The 19086-nt window shown below is 42.5% G+C and overlaps 1 protein-coding gene and 1 non-coding gene across 2 annotated transcripts; one reads left to right on the top strand and one right to left on the bottom strand.

The window, feature by feature from the left end:
• Positions 1 to 696: 696 nt before the first annotated feature.
• Positions 697 to 803, bottom strand: LOC111895093 (small nucleolar RNA R71). Its single transcript, XR_008229366.1, has one exon. It is a non-coding gene; the product is annotated as a small nucleolar RNA R71 (small nucleolar RNA).
• A 990-nt stretch (positions 804 to 1793) lies between these two features.
• Positions 1794 to 5714, top strand: LOC128127903 (uncharacterized). Its single transcript, XM_052766636.1, has 3 exons — positions 1794 to 2606; positions 4170 to 4363; positions 5189 to 5714. Exons 1-3 carry the CDS (start codon positions 1794 to 1796, stop codon positions 5712 to 5714), a joined length of 1533 nt encoding a protein of 510 aa, XP_052622596.1.
• Positions 5715 to 19086: the final 13372 nt, after the last annotated feature.

Here is a 19086-nt window from a genome sequence, read left to right as displayed (position 1 = left end):
TATCTTGTTTATTTCAGGACTTTCATGACCAAAGGATCAAACACCCCGCTGGTACCCCCATTTGAAGATCCTGAATCCGCATTGAAAAGGAACAAAGGAAAGGACGTGGAGAGCTTGAGTACACCAAAGAAGTCACCTTTGTCCAATTTGAAGACTGTTTTTGGGAAAAAGAAGAGCAGCAAATCAGGAGCATCCAACGCTTCTTTAGTAATCGACGAACCGGTTAAGGAAGATATTGAGTACGAGACCGAGGAAGAAGAGGAGCGTACATACGAGCACGAAACCGATTCCAAGGAAGAGTTAGCTATCACAATGGCTAACATTGATGAAATCCCCATGGGAGAATGGAAGAAGAGGATGCACGACAACACTGGCCCGGGACTTGTGCAACCCACAATTCCCGCGACTGCTACTTTCGAGCTAAAGGGTCATATCCTAGCTTTACTTAAAGAAATACCTTTTTATGGAAAAGACCATGAAGATGCCTACAAGCATTTGGACGAAGTCAATGATGTAGCTGATTACTTCGATGTTCCAAATGTGCCCCGCGAGACTCAACTACTTCGTATGCTTCCAGTGACATTCAAAGGTACTGCAAAAGACTGGCTCAAGTCACTTCCCCCCGGATCAGTCACCACTTGGGCCAAGATGAAAGAAGAATTCATTGATCACTTTTGCCCAACTTCCAAGATAGCCAAGTTGAAGAAGGCCATTGCTAACTTTGAACAACAAGCTGGAGAGTCACTATATGAAGCATGGGAGAGGTACAAGAGCTTACTAAGAAACTGCCCACACCATGACCTAAACAGCCAGCAAGAAGTCTCCATCTTCTATGATGGAGTCAATGTCACAACCAGGCAGTTACTAGACTCGCAAGGCCCGCTCACAAAGAAGCCGCCAGGCAGTTACTAGACTCGCAAGGCCCGCTCACAAAGAAGCCGCCCCCGGTGATCAAAGAATAAGAATTTTCTAAACACTCTAGAGAATACCAAAACCCTAGACATGATGTCACTAGGGGAGCCGCCTATGCAGCTACTGAAGACTTATCCGCGGTCATGGCTATGCTAAAAACCATGGATAGGAGGATGGATAAAATGGATCAAACGATCCATGCTATTCAGGTGGGCTGTGAAAACTGCAATGGGCCTCACCTCACTAGAGACTGTGATTTAGATGAGAATGGCAACAAGAAGGTGCAAGTTTGTTACTCAAGTGGAGACCGATATGATGAAGACTGGCGCAAACAAAAGAAAGAGTGGCTCCCTTATGAAGAGTACAAGAAAGCCAAGGAGGAAAGGTTTAGGCAAAAAGGGAGAGGATTCTACCAAAAGGAGGAGCCAGTGCAAGAGAGGAAGCCAAGCTTGGAAGAAATGCTCACCAAATTTGTAGCTGCTTCAGAAAAAAGACATAATGATCATGATGCTGCAATTCAAGAAACAAGGACCATGCTTAGGAACCAGCAAGCATCTATCCACAATATAGAAACTCAGCTTGGACAACTTGCTTAACAAATCAACCAAAGGTCACCCGGCGAACTTCCTAGCAAAACTGAAAATAACCCACGAGGCGCGCACATAAACATAGTCACAACAAGAAGTGGGAAGATAATCACTCCCCTGGCACCTATTCAGACTGAGGCATCCAAGGAATCACAGAAGGAGGAGGCAGAAAAGCAAGCAGAAAAGCAAAACATACAATCTGACAGCCCTACTCGCCGAGTACCACGTATGGACTCGGCGAGTACACCACCAAATCCGAATGAGCAGGTCCCTGAAAAGCTTTACTAGCCTCCAATGCCATACCCAACCCAAGCTAAGAAGGAGAAGCAGGAAGAGGAGTATCAGAAGTTTCTAGATCATATCGATACTCTTCAAATCAACATACCCTTCATTGAAGCCGTTATGCAAATGCCCAAATATGCAAAGTTCCTTAAGGAACTTCTCACTAATAAAAGGAAGATGGAAGAAGTGGAGAAGGTAGTACTCAATGAAAACTGCTCAGCTGCTATGCTTAAGAAGCTACTAAAGAAGAAAGGTGATCCGGGGAGTTTGACTTTACCTTGCCAATTTGGCAACTTGGCCACCATTCATGCCTTAGCCGATTCGGGAGCAAGTGTGAACCTAATGCCATATTCATTCTTTAAGAAGCTAGATCTCCCAGAACCGAGGCCAATCCGCATGGCAATTCACTTGGCAAACAAGACAGTCACCTTCCCAAGAGGCATATGCGAAGACATACTAGTCAAGGTGGACAAATTCGTCTTTCCCATTGATTTTATCATTCTAGACATGGAGGCGGATCCACAAGTGCCAATCATCCTTGGAAGGCCCTTCCTCAACACGACAAGTGTTATAGTAGACATGAGGGACTCGAAGCTCACCTTGCGGGTAGGAGAGGATTCAGTCACATTTAGGGTAGACCAAGCTATGAAGTATTCAAGGAACAGTGACGACACGACATTCTCAATTGATATGCTTGACAAATTATTGGAGGAATGCATAACTGAAGATTCCAGCAAGTTCACAACTGATGATGAAGAATTTGATCCAGAAAAAGACTTAATGGAAATTGAAAGACTGTTGGAAGAAGCAGATTATGAAGAATTGGTGAAGCAAACTGACAGTCCTACTCGCCGAGTAGGACCGATCTACTCGCCGAGTTCCTCTTTAGAAAAGGCAGAAGTCGTGAATACAGCCACAAACTCGCCGAGTACCCTACCTACACTCGGCGAGTCCAACAGTCAGAACCAAAAATCTGAGCTCAAAACTTTACCAGAACATTTGGAGTACGCTTTCCTTGAAGAAGGCAACCAAAAGCCTGTAATCATAGCCGCTGACCTGTCTAATTCTGAAAAGGAAGAGCTCGTGCAAGTGTTGAAGAAGTGGAAACGGGCCATAGCATGGAGCATCACCGACATCAAGGGAATAAGCCCATCTTAGTGCACCCACAAGATCAATCTGGAAGAAGGAGCAAAGCCAGTTGTACATCACCAAATAAGGTTAAACCCAAACATGCAAGAAGTAGTCAAGAAGGAAGTGGTCAAACTCTTAGATGCGGGAATTATCTATTCCATTTCCGACAGTCCATGGGTGCGTCCGGTCCAAGTGGTGCCCAAGAAAGGAGGTATGGCGGTCATAACCAACGAAAAGAACGAGCTAATTCCGACACAAACGGTAACCGGTTGGAGAGTGTGCATCGATTATCGAAAGCTAAACGATGCCACTCGTAAAGACCATTTTCCCTTACCTTTTTATTGATCAAATGTTAGAAAGACTATCGGGCCATAGCTACTATTGCTTTCTAGATGGATTCTCGGGTTATTTTCAAATACTCATAGACCTAATGGACCAAGAAAAGACCACATTTGCTTGCCCAAGTGGGACTTTTGCTTATAGACGCATGGCTTTTGGGCTATGCAATGCACCCGCGACTTTTCAAAGGTGTATGACAGCAATATTCCACGATATGATGGAAAAATTCATGAAAGTTTTTATGGACGACTTTTCCATTTTTGGATCTTCTTTCCATGATTGTCTCACAAATCTTGACTTAATGCTTGCTAGGTGTGAAAAAACCGACTTGGTCCTCAATTGGGAGAAATGTCACTTTATGGTCAAGGAGGGTATAGTTTTGGGCCACAAGGTTTCCAAAATGGGAATTGAAGTGGATCGGGCAAAGATTGACACCATTGCCAAATTACCCCACCAACTAATGTGAAGGGCATTAGAAGTTTTCTAGGACACGCAGGTTTTTACCGGCGTTTCATAAAAGATTTTTCCAAAATAACTAGACCTCTAACACAATTACTACTAAAAGATGCACCATTTACTTTTACTAAAGAATGTTTTGAGGCATTTGAATGTTTAAAGGAAAAATTAACTAATGCCCCGATCATTATTGCACCAAATTGGAACTTACCCTTTGAGATTATGTGTGATGCTAGTGATTTTGCATTAGGAGCTGTCCTTGGTCAAAGGGTTGATAAGCACTTTCGACCCATATATTATGCTAGCAAGACTCTAAATCCAGCCCAAGAGAATTACACCACCACTGAAAAGGAATTATTAGCTGTGGTGTATGCCTTTGACAAATTCCGCCCTTACTTGGTTTTATCCAAAACTACTGTTTTTACTGACCACTCGGCTATCAAGTATTTGTTTGCAAAATAGGATGCCAAGCCAAGACTGATACGATGGGTGCTACTTCTTCAAGAGTTCGACATAGAGATACGAGACAAGAAGGGAATAGAGAATGTAGCAGCTGACCACTTGTCAAGGCTTGAGAACCCGCAATTGCAAGAAGATAAAGTTGGAGACGACTTCTCGGAAGAGTACATTATGTTGACCGTGGGAGAAGAGCCATGGTTCGCAGATATAGCTAATTATTTAGCTACAAAATACATCCCGAAAGATTTTAGCAGTCAACAAAAGAAGAAATTCTTTTCTGAATTAAAATATTACTTTTGGGACGAGCCATACCTCTTCCGGAGCTGTGCGGATGGGATCATACGAAGATGCGTATTCGGGAAGGAAAGCCGGAAAATATTAGAGCATTGTCATAGCGGGCTCACGGGTGGACATCATGGAGCACACTACACTACAAAGAATATCTTTGACATTGGGTTCTATTGGCCCATAATTTTTAAAGATGCATCCCAATTTGTCAAAGAATGTGATGCTTGTCAAAGAGTGGGAAACATTTCATCTCGAAATGAAATGCCACAACATAGTATCCAAGTGTGCGAGGTGTTTGATGTGTGGGGAATCGATTTCATGGGACCATTTCCCATGTCTAAAGGAAACAAATACATATTAGTGGTGGTGGATTATGTATCCAAATGGGCGGAGGCACAAGCGTTACCAACAAATGACGGTCGGGTGGTGGTGCGGTTTTTAAATAAATTATTTTCACAATTTGGAGTCCCGAAAGCCCTTATAAGTGACCGAGGCACACATTTTGCCAATGACCAATTGGAAAAGGTGTTAAAGAAATATGGGGTAACCCATAAGTTTTCCACATCGTACCATCCACAAACTAGTGGACAAACCGAAGTGACAAATCGAGCTTTAAAGTGAATCTTAGAGAAATCGGTGGGGAGCAATCGCAAGGAATGGTCGGATAAGCTAGATGATGCACTTTGGGCTTTTCGTATAGCTTTCAAAACACCTATTGGTACTACACCATATAGGTTAGTTTATGGAAAGCAATGCCATTTGCCGGTGGAACTAGAGCATAAGGCGTTTTGGGCTTTAAAGAGGTGTAACTTCAACATGGAGGAACTAAAGAGCAACCGGTTGATGCAAATGAATGCTCTTGAGGAGCTGAGAAATGATGCATACTCTAGTTCATGGCTTTATAAAGAGAAGACCAAGATGTGGCATGACAAAAGGATTAAAGATAAAGAAATTCATGAAGGCCAAAAAGTGTTGCTCTTCAATTCACGACTAAAGTTTTTCTCGGGAAAACTCAAGTCAAGATGGGATGGTCCTTTTCTAGTGAAGACGGTGTTTCCACATGGTGCTATAGAGCTATTGTCAAGAGATGGCACGCCTTTCAAGGTCAATGGGCATAGGGTCAAAAAGTATGAAGAAGGAGTCCCCCGGAATGAAGGAATGGAAGAGTTGCTGCTGCTGGAAGGGACTGCAACCACGTGGAAGGGGAGGAGTCCAACTAATGACTCCCTAAAAAGAAGCACTTCTCGGGAGGCAACCTGAGTTTCAAGTTTGCATTTTTTTTTCCTTTTCTTTATTTTTATTTTTTTTTCTTTTCTTCATCTACTTTTAAGAACATAACTGCTTGAGGGCAAGCAATGCCTAGAGTGTGGGGTGGATGGCTTAAAAACATGAGAAAACACATTAATTTTTCAAAATTTTCACAATTTTTTCAATCTGCAAGGTTTACTCGCCGAGTAGGCACGTATACTCGGCGAGTACCTGCCCGAGTAGCCCAATAAAACGCGTAACGGCATTTATACTCGGTGAGTAGAACCTTTCTACTCGGCGAGTAGCCACTTTACACGGATGAGATATAAATCTTTAAAAAAGAGGGTTTTCACCCATTTAACCCCCATACTCGCTGTGCACAACGATCTCTCAAGCAGCCCTGTGATTTTTGCGATTTCTTCAATTCTCTTCGATTTTCCACTTAATCTTCATCATTCAAAGAAAAAGGTAACATCTTTACACTCTAAACTCATCAAAGGTTCAATCTTTATCATAGATTTTCCCCTATTTTGCTTGATTTCGGATTTGGGGGTTTCCTCAATTTCTAGGGTTTTAATTGAGCCATGAATTAGGTAATGTTAGGAGGAATTTCTTTTGGATTTATGGTTAGATAACTCATTACAACAAACCCCTATGAAGAATTTGGAGTTTTGGATAGCCTATACATGTCCGACACCAAACAGTTCCCGAAGTTCATCCTACTCGCCGAGTAGGTCGTGTACTCGGCGAGTAGATGACTATTCAGACCCCATTTCTTCGTTTTTAATTACTGGGTATTGTTTGTTTGCGTGTTTTTGATATTTTTATGCAGGTATCATGGCCAGAAGGGGGTAGTCTTCTCATGGAGGGAGCCAAAGTGATATCCCATGGCTTTCATTCCAACAAATCACTTCCAAGTCATCACAAACTAGGGCCAAAAACCGATTAGAGGCGCTCAAACAAAAGGAAATCCATTTACCAAACGCAGTTGACTGGGGGTGGTTGGGAAATGTGGGATTGGAGGAGGAGCTTACACCTTACTTGGTCAAGGAGTGCAGTTTGGGGTATACCACCATCACATGTGATGGTTGGTTACAATATTCAAGATACAAGAGCCTGTATATGTCGAGCTGTGTTGGGAATTCTTTGCTACCATCTCATTCCGAGGTGGTAGTGAGTATTACAACCCCAACACAATTTCTTTTTCTTTGGGCGGGGAGCTGCGACAATGTAGCATTGCTGAGTTTTCTTGGAGACTGGGCATTTATGACCAGAGCACGATGATGTCTGAAGACTTTGAAGCTTTTTTGGAAAACTGTCATAAGGAACTCCCCAAGGCAGTGGTGGCCTCTACATGGTGGAACACGATCGCTAACCGGGTGTATATCCCTTCCACCGCTCAGGAAGGCCACATTCGCTCGCCAATCCATCGCCTCATTCACCGCTTCGTGGCTAGCACCATCAACATGCAGAAGGATTGGGACAAGGTCCCAACCCTTGATATCTTCTATCTATGGAGTATTATTACTCCCGACGCTTTCTGCAATCTCCCCTATTGCATTGCCAAATTCCTTGCTGAAGGGGCGGTTAAGGAAAAAGTCAACTCAAAAATCAATGGAGGCATGTTTGTTACTAGGTTGGCGAAGTCGTTTGGGGTCCTAGATTTGCAACAAGCTAGGGCACTCACGGTTATCCACCCTCCACCATTCAACACTGCACTATATAGGAGGGCACGGATAGCTGAGAAGTTTGGTGATTCATTCTCCATTCCACATGAAGACGAGCCGACAATTCCCGAGGAGTCGGGAAGGCGGGTCCAACAACGTAGTGAGCGGGTACGAGAAGACCCACCGGTTATTCCGGTGGAGGAGGACAATGATGGATGGAACCAATTGGAGTACCGACGCTACTTGGACGACATTGGAAGAGGGGTGAATTATAACAATCAATCTTTTGAATACCTCTTCCAACAGATGAACATTGCTCCAAGAACCGGACCCGGATATCCATACATTATGAGTTGGGACGAGAGAATGAGGAGAAGAGATGGAGAAGGAGGAAGTGGCGCGAGAGGAGCTGACATGGAAGATGAAGAATGAAGAGTTTTCTTTTATGTTTTGTGTGTTTATGATGTTTTGTTATGTTTTGAACAATTGTCAAACACTTGGATGATTTTTATTTTTGTTGGGATGGTTATTACTTTCACTTTTAGTTGTTTATTTTTCAGGGATAGAAGATTAGGAAGCATACTAAATTGTGAGGGTCAAGTAAGGAATGAGAGGTTTTCAAGAAAAGTATGGAGTCTTGTCCTTAGGATTGCGTCCGTGAGAGTCGAGAGTAATGGAGAGTGTTGCTGCTGAAGGAATTAGAGTGAGGATCAGTGAAATTTCTAATTTCAAAACCTGGGTCGAAGGGAATATCAGTTGGATCAGTTTTGGCAATACAACGCCTACTCGCCGAGTGCACAAACTCTACTCGGCGAGTACATGGGATATTACACGATATAGTGCCAAGTCAAGAGATACTCGCCGAGTCCACGTAACTACTCGCCGAGTAGATCTGCAATCTTCGATTTCCAGAACTGCTTTGAGCACTTTCACTGCAGCATTTATCCAATTTTTGTCAAGAATTGTCACTGGAGATTTTCTAAGAAGCTTGTTCCGTGAAATTTTTGAGCTATCAACCACACGAGACGCATGACACCCAAGCCATGGATGAGCTATTCCCATGGCTAAAGTCAAGAGAAGAAGGAGCTGAAGAAGAGAGTATCAACCTATCGACTGCTACACCAGGGGAGTTTGTTCCAATTCTCTCTATATTTGCATTTTTATTTTTTGTATAATATGCAATGAGGGCATTGTATAAAATAAGTGTGGGGTAGGGGGTTGGTCACATATTAGAAAATTTAGAATCTTAATTTAGGCTAATTTTAAAAATTGTTGCATACCAAAAATATTACTTAGGGATTTAATTTAGAAAATTTTGGTAAAAGCAAATTAGGATTCCATGTTAGAATTGTGTTTATGATTGCATGAAAACCCAAATATTCTAGTGCATTTGTGGCTTCCTTATTCTAGTGAAATCAAGGGACAAAAACACGACCCCGCTCAGCCTGAGGGATGCAATATGTTTAGCAGCCTAAACCTGAAATGTATCCAGGAAAATTATTATCGTTAGCCAATAAAGGTTGAGGTTGAGCGCCCCTGCTTAAGCATGTAGGTTTATTGAGTGAAAAAGTGAGGTACATGTAAAAAAAAAAGAGAATTGCAAGAAAAGTTGAAGAATTTTGGAGCAAATAAAGTGAAGATCAAAAGATCAAAATTCCAAGAAATTCAAAAAGTTGAAGATACCAAAAATCAAACAATAAAGGTGGTATATTCAAAGAGATCAAAGATCAAATTATCAAGGAAGTGTAGAATTCAAAAGAACTCCATAGTGGTATCGAAAAGTTGTAATTCAAGATTATGTATGCTTGGGTTGCTCAATTAAAAATACCTTGAGGGTAAGAGGTTTTCTGCGGATGGATTCGGAGGGTTGCATAAATTGAGCATAGTTCGGGGTGAGTGGGCGAATGTTTATGAGGATTGTGAGTATTTGGAGTATGGGGGGTACTTAGGACAATTTTAGACACAAATGCATGCGTTGCTATCTTGGCATAATGGTTGGGTTAGATTGGAATTGTCATATGTGATTTTAATATGTTTAAAATTCATTTTTGCTTGGGGGCAAGCAAAAGTCAAGTGTAGGGTATTTTGATATGTGCATAATTAGTTAATTATTTAGCATACATTTTTATTCATTTTTAACTAATTATGTGAATAATATGGACAAAAGGTACTTAAAACTATTTAAATTTCATTTTCAGTCCAAAAGACATGCTTGGGAATGAAAGGGAACAAGGGGAAGCAATTAGAGACCAAAGAATGAAGATTGAGGGACAAAAGCTTACCTACTCGGCGAGTACACGAGCCTATTCGGCGAGTCCATTAGAATATTCCAGAAGATAGCCATGACTCCTGATTTAAGACGAATAACTACAAGCCTACTCGGCGAGTTGGGTCTGCTACTCGCTGAGTACACCCTGTTTTGAGATAGCTATAAAAACCGAGCCTTTATCCGATAGGACTACTTTTCTGGCGTTTTTTTGAAGATCCAGCTGCGATTGAGAACCCTTGAAGGCGCTGAGGAATTCTAATCTTCAACCTTTTGAAGAATTAAAGCAACTAGGTTAATCATTCCACTTAGCTTTAGGAATTGAGTATGTTTAATCTAGCTAAACTTGTTTTTGTGTTTGTTTTTACTGCAACTATGAGCTAAATACGTTTTTGTTTCTGTTTGGGGAATACCAAGGAACTCCTATGGTTTAATTCTTAGCTTTTGGTTAATTGTTTATTGGTGATCTATTAAATTAAGTTTGTTAAAGAACCTTATGCATTAATCACAATTATTTTCTGTTAATTGGAAGACAATTAAGTTGCATGAACATCTCTTTGTTGTTAACCTCATATGTCTATGTAAACACTAAATCATATGCTTAGGAATAATGATTATGAAACTAAGATTAATGAGACAATAGTTAGATTAATGTGTGAGCTTGTTTGAGAAACCATCAAACAAGAGGTTAATTGAGCCACTAAATTAATTAACCACTACAAATCTTATTTAATCCAAATTATTAATCTAGGGAATTAATTAGCTTAAACACTTGATCACTGCTTGAATTAATTAATTGTCTAAGGGTTAGGAGTAATGAACATGAACCTAACCACTATAATTGGTAGCCAATAACAATTAATCTATCATAAATACAAAATAACCATAGGAGTGAATTGGTTGAACCTAAATAGAAACATCTTTATCAAATTTGGTGAATTAGTTGTTTGCTTTAGTTACTTAGTTAATTAAGTGTTTTATGGTGTGCTTAAGTTTCTAGTCTTGTAAAACTAGAAGAAAAGCCTTTACTTTCATTAATTGCTTAGTTAAAATTAGCTATTAGTTTAATTTTCCGTTCCTTGAGTTCGATACCCTACTTACTCAACTATACCACTAAAAGACAGGTTCACTGCCTTTGTGTGCTAAATTTATTAATAAAAAGTAGGAATAAAACAAGTGCTTTTACACACATCACCCACCATGGTCTCCATTACTCATGTTGACAAAACCCTAAAGTCAATAGAAGTCAAACTCGAGTCAACAGTCCAAATTCGACCTGACTCGCCGAGTGCACCCATGTGACTCGTCGAGTCCCCTCGTTTTCCTCAGAAGTCTCATGGAGGTTGACTCAGCTCGTCGAGTTGACTCCCAACTCGCCGAGTTATCGCATGGCCGTGAACATTGGAACAAACCCTAACTGACACGTCGAGTCAGCTCATGGACTCGACGAGTCTTCTTAACCTGATTTCTCATTCAGACGATTGAAGGCATATCTATCACTCCAAACACTAGATCTACCATCCTAAGGCTCAACTGTCATGTAAAGTTGCACACTTTACGTTTAAACATGGCATATAAGGCTCATAATGCCAAAACATGCTCCAACAAGGGCTAGATGCACAAGAGCTTGCTTCCAGCTTAATAAATCTTGGGTCTATGGACTCACAAGGCCACTTATAGTCCAGATCTGAGGTTCCAACCTCAAGCCATGCACAAATCACTCCATGACACAAGGTAGATAGAAGAAAACCCTAAAAATTCCTTTAAACAAGATCTCATAAGGAAATGATCAAGCAAGCATCTTTTTACCTCCAACTGAAGCAAAACTCTGAAGAATCTCTGGATCCAAAGCCTCCTCTTGATCCAAGCTATGATACTCTCCACTTCTTCCTCTAAAAGGTCACAAAATTCCCAAAATTATGTCTTTTCTCTCTTTTAGCTCAAAAAGGCGACTAGAGTTTCTCTCAGGGAAGTCGGGCAACTCATGAGCCGCAAATGAGGCTATAAGTTCCCTTATATAGGCCCCAACCCCGGGAAATTAGGGTTTCTTTGCCCAGCACCTACTCGGTGAGTCAAATCTCTAACTCGTCGAGTCCATTAATTAACGACATGCGGACAACTCAACTCTACTCAACGAGTTGGGCTCACAACTCGTCGAGTCACTCCATAAATTTAAAAATTTAAACACACAATAATATACCTGAAAGACCGGATGTTACAGAGGAAGGGAATAACAAAAGAACCTGCAAGAATCCAAGTAAGCCCCAACCTCCAAAAAGAAAAGAAAATAAAGGGTAAGCCACTGACTAGGGATATGGCAATGAAAAAACAACAGCATCCACAATTCAAAAGAGTAAAAAATAGTCAACACACTATGGAAATGGATGGGCAAATGGATGGACAAGCAAGGTGTAACCGTAAAAAAGGTAAGCTTTACTATTTTTATCAAATCTTTAGTGTCTACTATTGTTAACACAATTATTGTTTTATTAACAGGGTAAAGCAAAGGCATCTCAATCTGTTGAAGGGATACAAGAAAGTAATAACAAGGACTTTGAAGATGAAGGGCTGCAAGGGTAGTCTGCTACCGAGAAGCCGAAAGCCACATTGTTTGCTCGGACAGCATGAAATCGAAAATTCTGCAATATTCCCTTGAACAGAACATCTTTGGAAATATTGAGAACTCGAACTATCTTGACCAACGACCATACTTCCTCTTCCCTTTTTCCAAGAACTGCATGGAAGCGAATCTTCAACCGCTTATATTCTTCTTTATCTTCAAATTTATCGACAATTTGATATTGTGCTGCCATGAACATCATCTTGTTTATTCAAAAGCCCAACTGATTAAAATCAGTATTCTCCATTGCAAAACTTTTCTTTGGGACTTTTTCGAAGTCATGCATCTCTCCATACAAGACCATAGCATCTATATTCTCATAACTATATAGCTTCGTTGGATCACCTTTTTCCAAACCAGGTGGATCACTTTGACGTAAACGAAGTATACTTTAGATTTTCCTTTGCTTCTCCATTTCTTCTTCAACTGCATCTTTCTTTTCTTCTTTAGTGAGATCAACACTTATACCCTTCCTCTTGCTTTTATCAGTTTCAGTTGGCTTCGGTGGAGGCGGCTTCGAAGAAGAACTTGACCCTCCAATAACAACTCTTTATGTCAAAGACCTTGTTGTTGTTGTTGTTGTAGAAATTATTGGATCAGAACCCTTAAGCATCGAAGAGGAAATCTGAGTAGATTTGACTTTACCAGCAACTTTCGCATCCTCACCAGGTTTCCCTGAACCACCTTCTCCCTTATCTGTTCTCGAACTCATGCCAACATCTTTCCTTTCTCCCCCTTGCACCCTTGTGTGAACAGGTGGGGCATCCATTGGCATTAGGTTAACAAGCTTCGCAAGCGGGGCCAATTCGTTGTGAATTGTAGACTCTAACAAACGAAATTTATGGGTCAAGAATTCCAAAGTTAACAATGAAGATGAAGAAGACCCAGACTTTGAAACTAAGTCTTTCAAATCACCTAACAACTTATCAAGTTTCTTAAAACTCTGAACATCAACCTCTGCTTTCTTCTTAATCTTAGGAGCCAAAGAAATATACCATTCGATCACCTTGGTCACAGCATCAACATTTATGTCCACCTTCGTGTGAAGAGAAGAATAATTGTGAGTCAAATCTGCTACTTCCTTTGCCATATCATTGCAAAGTTCTTCAATATTGAGATTCACATTCGCACAAACTGTCTTTACCTCTTGAACAAAGAGGACATGACATTCCTGGGCAACTACTTTCAACACCTTAAGATCACCGTTAAACGAATCAGACCGAGCTTTTTCCTGCAACTCATTGCACTTATCCATCTGATCAAGTTTGTTTTGTAAACGGAGTTCTTGAGCCTTGAGCATTACATGAACTTCAATCCCAGAGACCATGTGTTCGACCCCCTGCATTAGCCTAAAGCTGTAACAATGAATTAAGCTTCCAGTTGAGGATCTTAAACTGTTTCCAAAACATCAACATGTGATCAGGAATATTCTCTTCTTCTGGATCAATTCAATGTCAGCAAATGACCCCATAAACTCTCCATCATCAGGAACTGTTTTTGGACCTTCGGTAGATTGGGATTGAAACAATGTTGTAATGGGTTGATTGATGATGTGTTTAAATGTAGGTGATTGAGTGGATTGTGGGAAAGAAGTGATAATTGGTGGTTGGAATGGTAGTAAAGAAGTATAAGTATCAATGGTTGACGTTTCGAAGGATGAAGAAATGTAACGTCGTGAATTTTCAAAACAATTTTTCATTTTTAAAACATATCATGTCTCATAAAGTAAACTCAAAACATCAAATGTATCAAAAGTTATCTCAGAAGAAACATATCCCAGAATCTCAAATACATAATGCATAATAGTCTATCAGTGTGTACAGACCATGCTGGCGCCTTCCCGCGATCCTCGCTGGTACTTGAAACACATATCACATAACAAGGTAAGCATAAATGCTTAGTGAGTTTTCCCAAGATACCACATACAACACATAAGCCACTCGAGGCTATAACTCGGTATGACCCTTCGGTCAATGTGTCTCAGTGGGACCCTCTAGTCCCGTAGCTCGTTGGACCCTCCGGTCCAGTCTGAATCATTGGACCCTCTGGTCCGGTCTGATCGAGGACCCTCTGGCCTCATAAATCGTTGGACCCTCTGGCCCAGTCTATATAACTCATAACATACATATAACACATTGCATATAAATATCAAACCTACACATACACATAAGACCCTCCGGTCTGCACATAGATACCACTCAAGGTAAAGTATATAGTGAGAAGACTCACCTCGGGTAATCTCGGAAAGTCTCGAACTCGAAATACTGATCTAGCCTCTGCCTAATCACATAAGTAATTTACCTCTAATTAACAACGATTCTCAAAGGCTAGACTAATCCCTTCCTATAATATCTCAGAAGGGGAAAAGACCATTTTACCCCTCCAATGGTCCAAATGTCCAATTGTTGACCAACCCTCAAAAGTCAACGAAAGTCAACAGAGGGCAGTACGCGGAGCGTACCAGCTCTGTACGCGGGGCGTACCCCGTGGATATCCAGAATCGGGGAACTCGACCCCCTACGTTGTGCGTACTGAGATTACGCCCAACGTAAGTCCCAGTTTCATGCTTTCACGATTTTAGGTATGAATAGGTTAAGACATAAGCTCATATCTCAGATCCATGCAATCTACTGATTCTTAAACCATAAAGTCGAAACCTTTAAGCCTTTGCATGGCTTTAAAGGTAACCAATCACTTCAAACACATAACCTCTTTCCCCCATTAAGCCCTAAACTCATGCATGACTTAATCTTAACATCCAAGATTGGATTTTTATGGATTTATAACACAATATACACTGAAATGGGGTAGATCCATGCCCATGGAGTTCCCTTGCTCAAAAAGTCTCCACCTTTGGGTCTTAAAACCTAAAATTGCTCCTATATGATGCTCATAACAAAAGAGTAGTAAAGTTTGAAGCTTTTTACCTCTGTGAGAAGCTCCCCGCTCTGTTTAGGTCAGATCTAGAAGCCTGGACTCCAAACCTTCCTCTTAAAGATCTTCTCTTCTTGTTCACAAGCACACAATGACACTTTCAAGCCCAAAAACACACACACACACACAAGCTTAGAACGAAGGTTTAGCTCTCTTAGGGTTTCACTCACTAGAAATGGTGGTTGGGATGGAGGCCATAACATTCATTTTATAGTGCTCATGTCTTATTTAGGGTTTTGATTCTGGGCCCTTTACGCCCCTCGTACACTTTGGTACGCCCCTCGTACTGGGTTAAGTCCACATCAAAGGCACACCCATGGGTACGCGCAGCGTACCCTTCAGTACGCCCAACGTACCCACTTGCCATCATTTTCTATTTTGGGATTCTTTTGACAACTTAGAAAAGAAGAAGGATTAAAGAGATATACCAAATGTTCAGGATGTTACAATTCTCCCCCACTAGAATCAGACTTCGCCCTCGAAGTCTCATGCCATAAATAACTTCGGATGTTGCTCCCGCTTCTCCGACTCCGGCTCCCAAGTCAGCTAGGACCCTCTCCGATGTTGCCACTGGACCTGAACCAGAGGCACCTCCTTGTTCCTCAGAACCTTGATCTTCTTATCCAGTATTGTGATTGGCCTCTCGATGTAATTCAGGCTCGCGTCCACCTGAATATCCCCCAATGGTACAACTGCCGCCTCGTCGGTCACATACTTCCTCAACTAGGATACGTGGAATGTCTTATGAATCTGATTCAAGTCCTCAGGTAGCTCCAAACGGTAAGCTACCTTGCCCACCCTAGCGGCCACCCTGAAAGGACCAATGTATCGGGGCCCCAATTTGCCCCTCTTCCTGAATCGAATCACTCCTTTCCAAGGAGATACCTTTAGGAGTACAAAGTCTCCAACCTGGAACTCGAGATCAGATATCTGCCTATCTGCATAACTCTTCTAGTGGATCTGGGCTGTCAGTAACCTCTTTCTGACCTACTGTATCTGCTCAGTCGTCTTAAGCACTATCTTAGTGCTACCCATCACTTGCTGCCCTACCTCTCCCCAACAGATGGGAGTCCGACACCTCCTCCCATATAAAAGCTCAAAGGGAGGCATACCAATACTCGAATGGTGGCTGTTGTTGTATGAAAACTCAGCCAAAGGTAGGTATGTGTCCCAACTTCCACCGAAGTCCATGACGCATGCTCGAAGCATGTCCTCAAGTGTTTGTATTGTCCGCTCACTCTGTTTATCTGTCTGTGGGTGGTAGGCGGTACTGAAGTGCAATCTCGTACCCAACTCCTCATGAAACTTCTTCCAGAATCTGGAAGTGAAACGCACATCTCGGTCTGACACAATCGAGATCGGCACTTCATGCCATGACGCTACCTCTCTCACATATATCTCTTCTAGCCTCTCTGCATAAGAGCTCTCACTAATAGCGAGGAAGTGAGCGCTCTTCCTCAACCGATCCACAATCACCCAAATTGCATCAACACCCCTCGCGGTCCTCGGCAATTTGGAGATGATATCCATAGAAATTTGTTCCTACTTCCACTGGGGAACCTCTAGCGGCTACAACTTTCCAAGCGGATGCTGGTGCTCGGCCTTAACCCGGCGATAGGTCAAGCACCTCTCAACTATCCACACAACATCCTTCTTCATACAAGGCCACCAGTAATCTCTCTTCAGGTCCAAAAACATCTTAGTGGCCCCGGGATGGATCGAGAACTTCGATCTGTGCGCCTCCTCCTTGAATACGCTACGTGCCCCGCACATAAACGACACCCAAATCCGTCCGTGAAAGGTCATAAGCCCTCAGCTATCGGTAACAAACTCAGACACCTGCCCAATCACCCTCTCTCTCTCTCTCTTGCGGTTCTCCGGTCTCACAGCCTCCTCCTGGGCCTCTCGGATGGTATCCAACACCGGAGTCATCACCGTCATCCTCATGCATATATCTCAAATCGGGGCACTCTCCGCCCTACGGCTCAGAGCATAGGCTACCACATTAGCCTTGCTCGGGTGGTATAGGATCTCACAATCATAATCCTTTACCACATCCAACCATCTCCTCTGGCGCATATTTAGGTTGGGCTGATCCATTAGGTACTTCAAACTCTTGTCGTCCGTGTATATGGTACACCGAACCCCATACAAATAATGGTGCTATATTTTGAGGGAGAACACCACTGCCCCCAACTCCAAATCATGGGTGGGATACCTAGTCTCATGAGGCTTAAACTGCCTCGATGCGTATGCTATCACGTGCCCTCACTGCATAAGCACTGCACCCAACCCTGATAAAGACGCATCACAATACACCACGGAATCCTCCATTCCCTCTGGAAGGGCTAACACTGGGGCTTCGCATAATCTCTGGCGAAGTGTCTCAAACGAGGTCTGCTTCTCTGGACCCCAAGTAAAAGCCACGCCCCTTCCGGGTCAATCTGGTGAGGGGGACGACAATCTTGGAGAAATCCATGATAAACCTCTGATAGTAGCCGGCCAACCCTAGAAAACTCTTGATCTCGATGAGGGATCTCGACACCTCCCAACTCATAACAACCTCAATATTGGCCGGATCGACCAATATCCCATTCTGATTAACAAGGTGCCCCAAGAACTGGACCTCTCGTAACAAGAAATCACACTTGGAGAATTTAGAATAAAGCCTCTCCGATCTCAATACTCCAAGGATATCTCTCAGATGTTCCTCATGTTGCTCTCTGGATCGTGAATCCACTAGAATATCGCCGATGAACACAATCACCGATCGGTCCAACATCAGTTTGCACACTCGGTTCATGAGATCCATGAACGCTGCTGGTGCATCGGTGAGCCCAAAAGGCATCACCACAAACTCGTAATGCCCATAGCGAGTCCTAAACGCCGTCTTCGGGATATCCTCATCACGCACCCTCATCTGATGATACCCAGACCTCAATTCAATCTTGGACAACCAAGATGCACTCTGCAACTGATCGAACATATCGTCGATCCTCGGCAGTGGGTAACGGTTCTTGACCGTCAACTTGTTTAACTCCCGGTAATCAATGCACATCCGGTGTGAACCATCCTTTTTCTTGACAAAAAGGATCGACACTCCCCACGACGAGCTACTCGGTCAGATGAATCCCTTCCCCAACAGCTCCTGAAGCTACGAGGATAACTCCTACATCTCTGGTGGTGCAAGGTGATAGGGTGCCTTGGCAATAGGTGCTTCTCCCAGAACCAAATCAATATGGAATTCCACCTGCCTCTCCGGAGGCACACCCGACAACTCCTCGGGAATAACATCCAAGAACTCACGCACTATCGGAACATCATCGAAAACACTCGGCCTCTCTGTGGCAACTTGTGTATCCATCACATTTGCTACAAACCCCCTACAACCTTGTTGTAGACTCCGTCTCGCTCTAGGAGCCAAGAAAAATGTTGACCCAAATCGGGTACCCTCGCCATACATCGAAAGTACTCCCCCACTAGGGTCTCGTATAGTCATGAACTGACGCTCGCAGTCGATAATAGCTCCAAATCGGCTCAACCAGTCCATGCCCACGATGACACAGACATCCCCCATCGCCATCGTTACCAGATCAATCGGGAATTAAACACCGAAAATTTCGAGTACACATCCTCGAATCACATCAGTAGCAAAAACTGCTTGATCGTCAGCTATAGAAACTCACAGAGGTCGACTCAATGCCTCTCATCGGATACTGATGTGCTAACTAAACGCTAAAGACATGAAAGATCGACTAGCACCCGAGTCAAATAACACCGAAGCAGGTACATAATTTACAAGAAAAGTACCTAAGCATACCACAATATAAGCACAATATCTCAAACTCGGTAATAGTAAATAAAAGAATACATACCAGCCACGACAGCGGGCGTTGC

The sequence above is a fragment of the Lactuca sativa genome, chromosome 1, assembly GCF_002870075.4.
Source record: "Lactuca sativa cultivar Salinas chromosome 1, Lsat_Salinas_v11, whole genome shotgun sequence".
In the NCBI taxonomy this organism is placed as follows: domain Eukaryota; kingdom Viridiplantae; phylum Streptophyta; class Magnoliopsida; order Asterales; family Asteraceae; genus Lactuca; species Lactuca sativa.
Note: the sequence above shows the minus strand (reverse complement) of the source record. Positions and strands in the feature narration are given on the sequence as shown.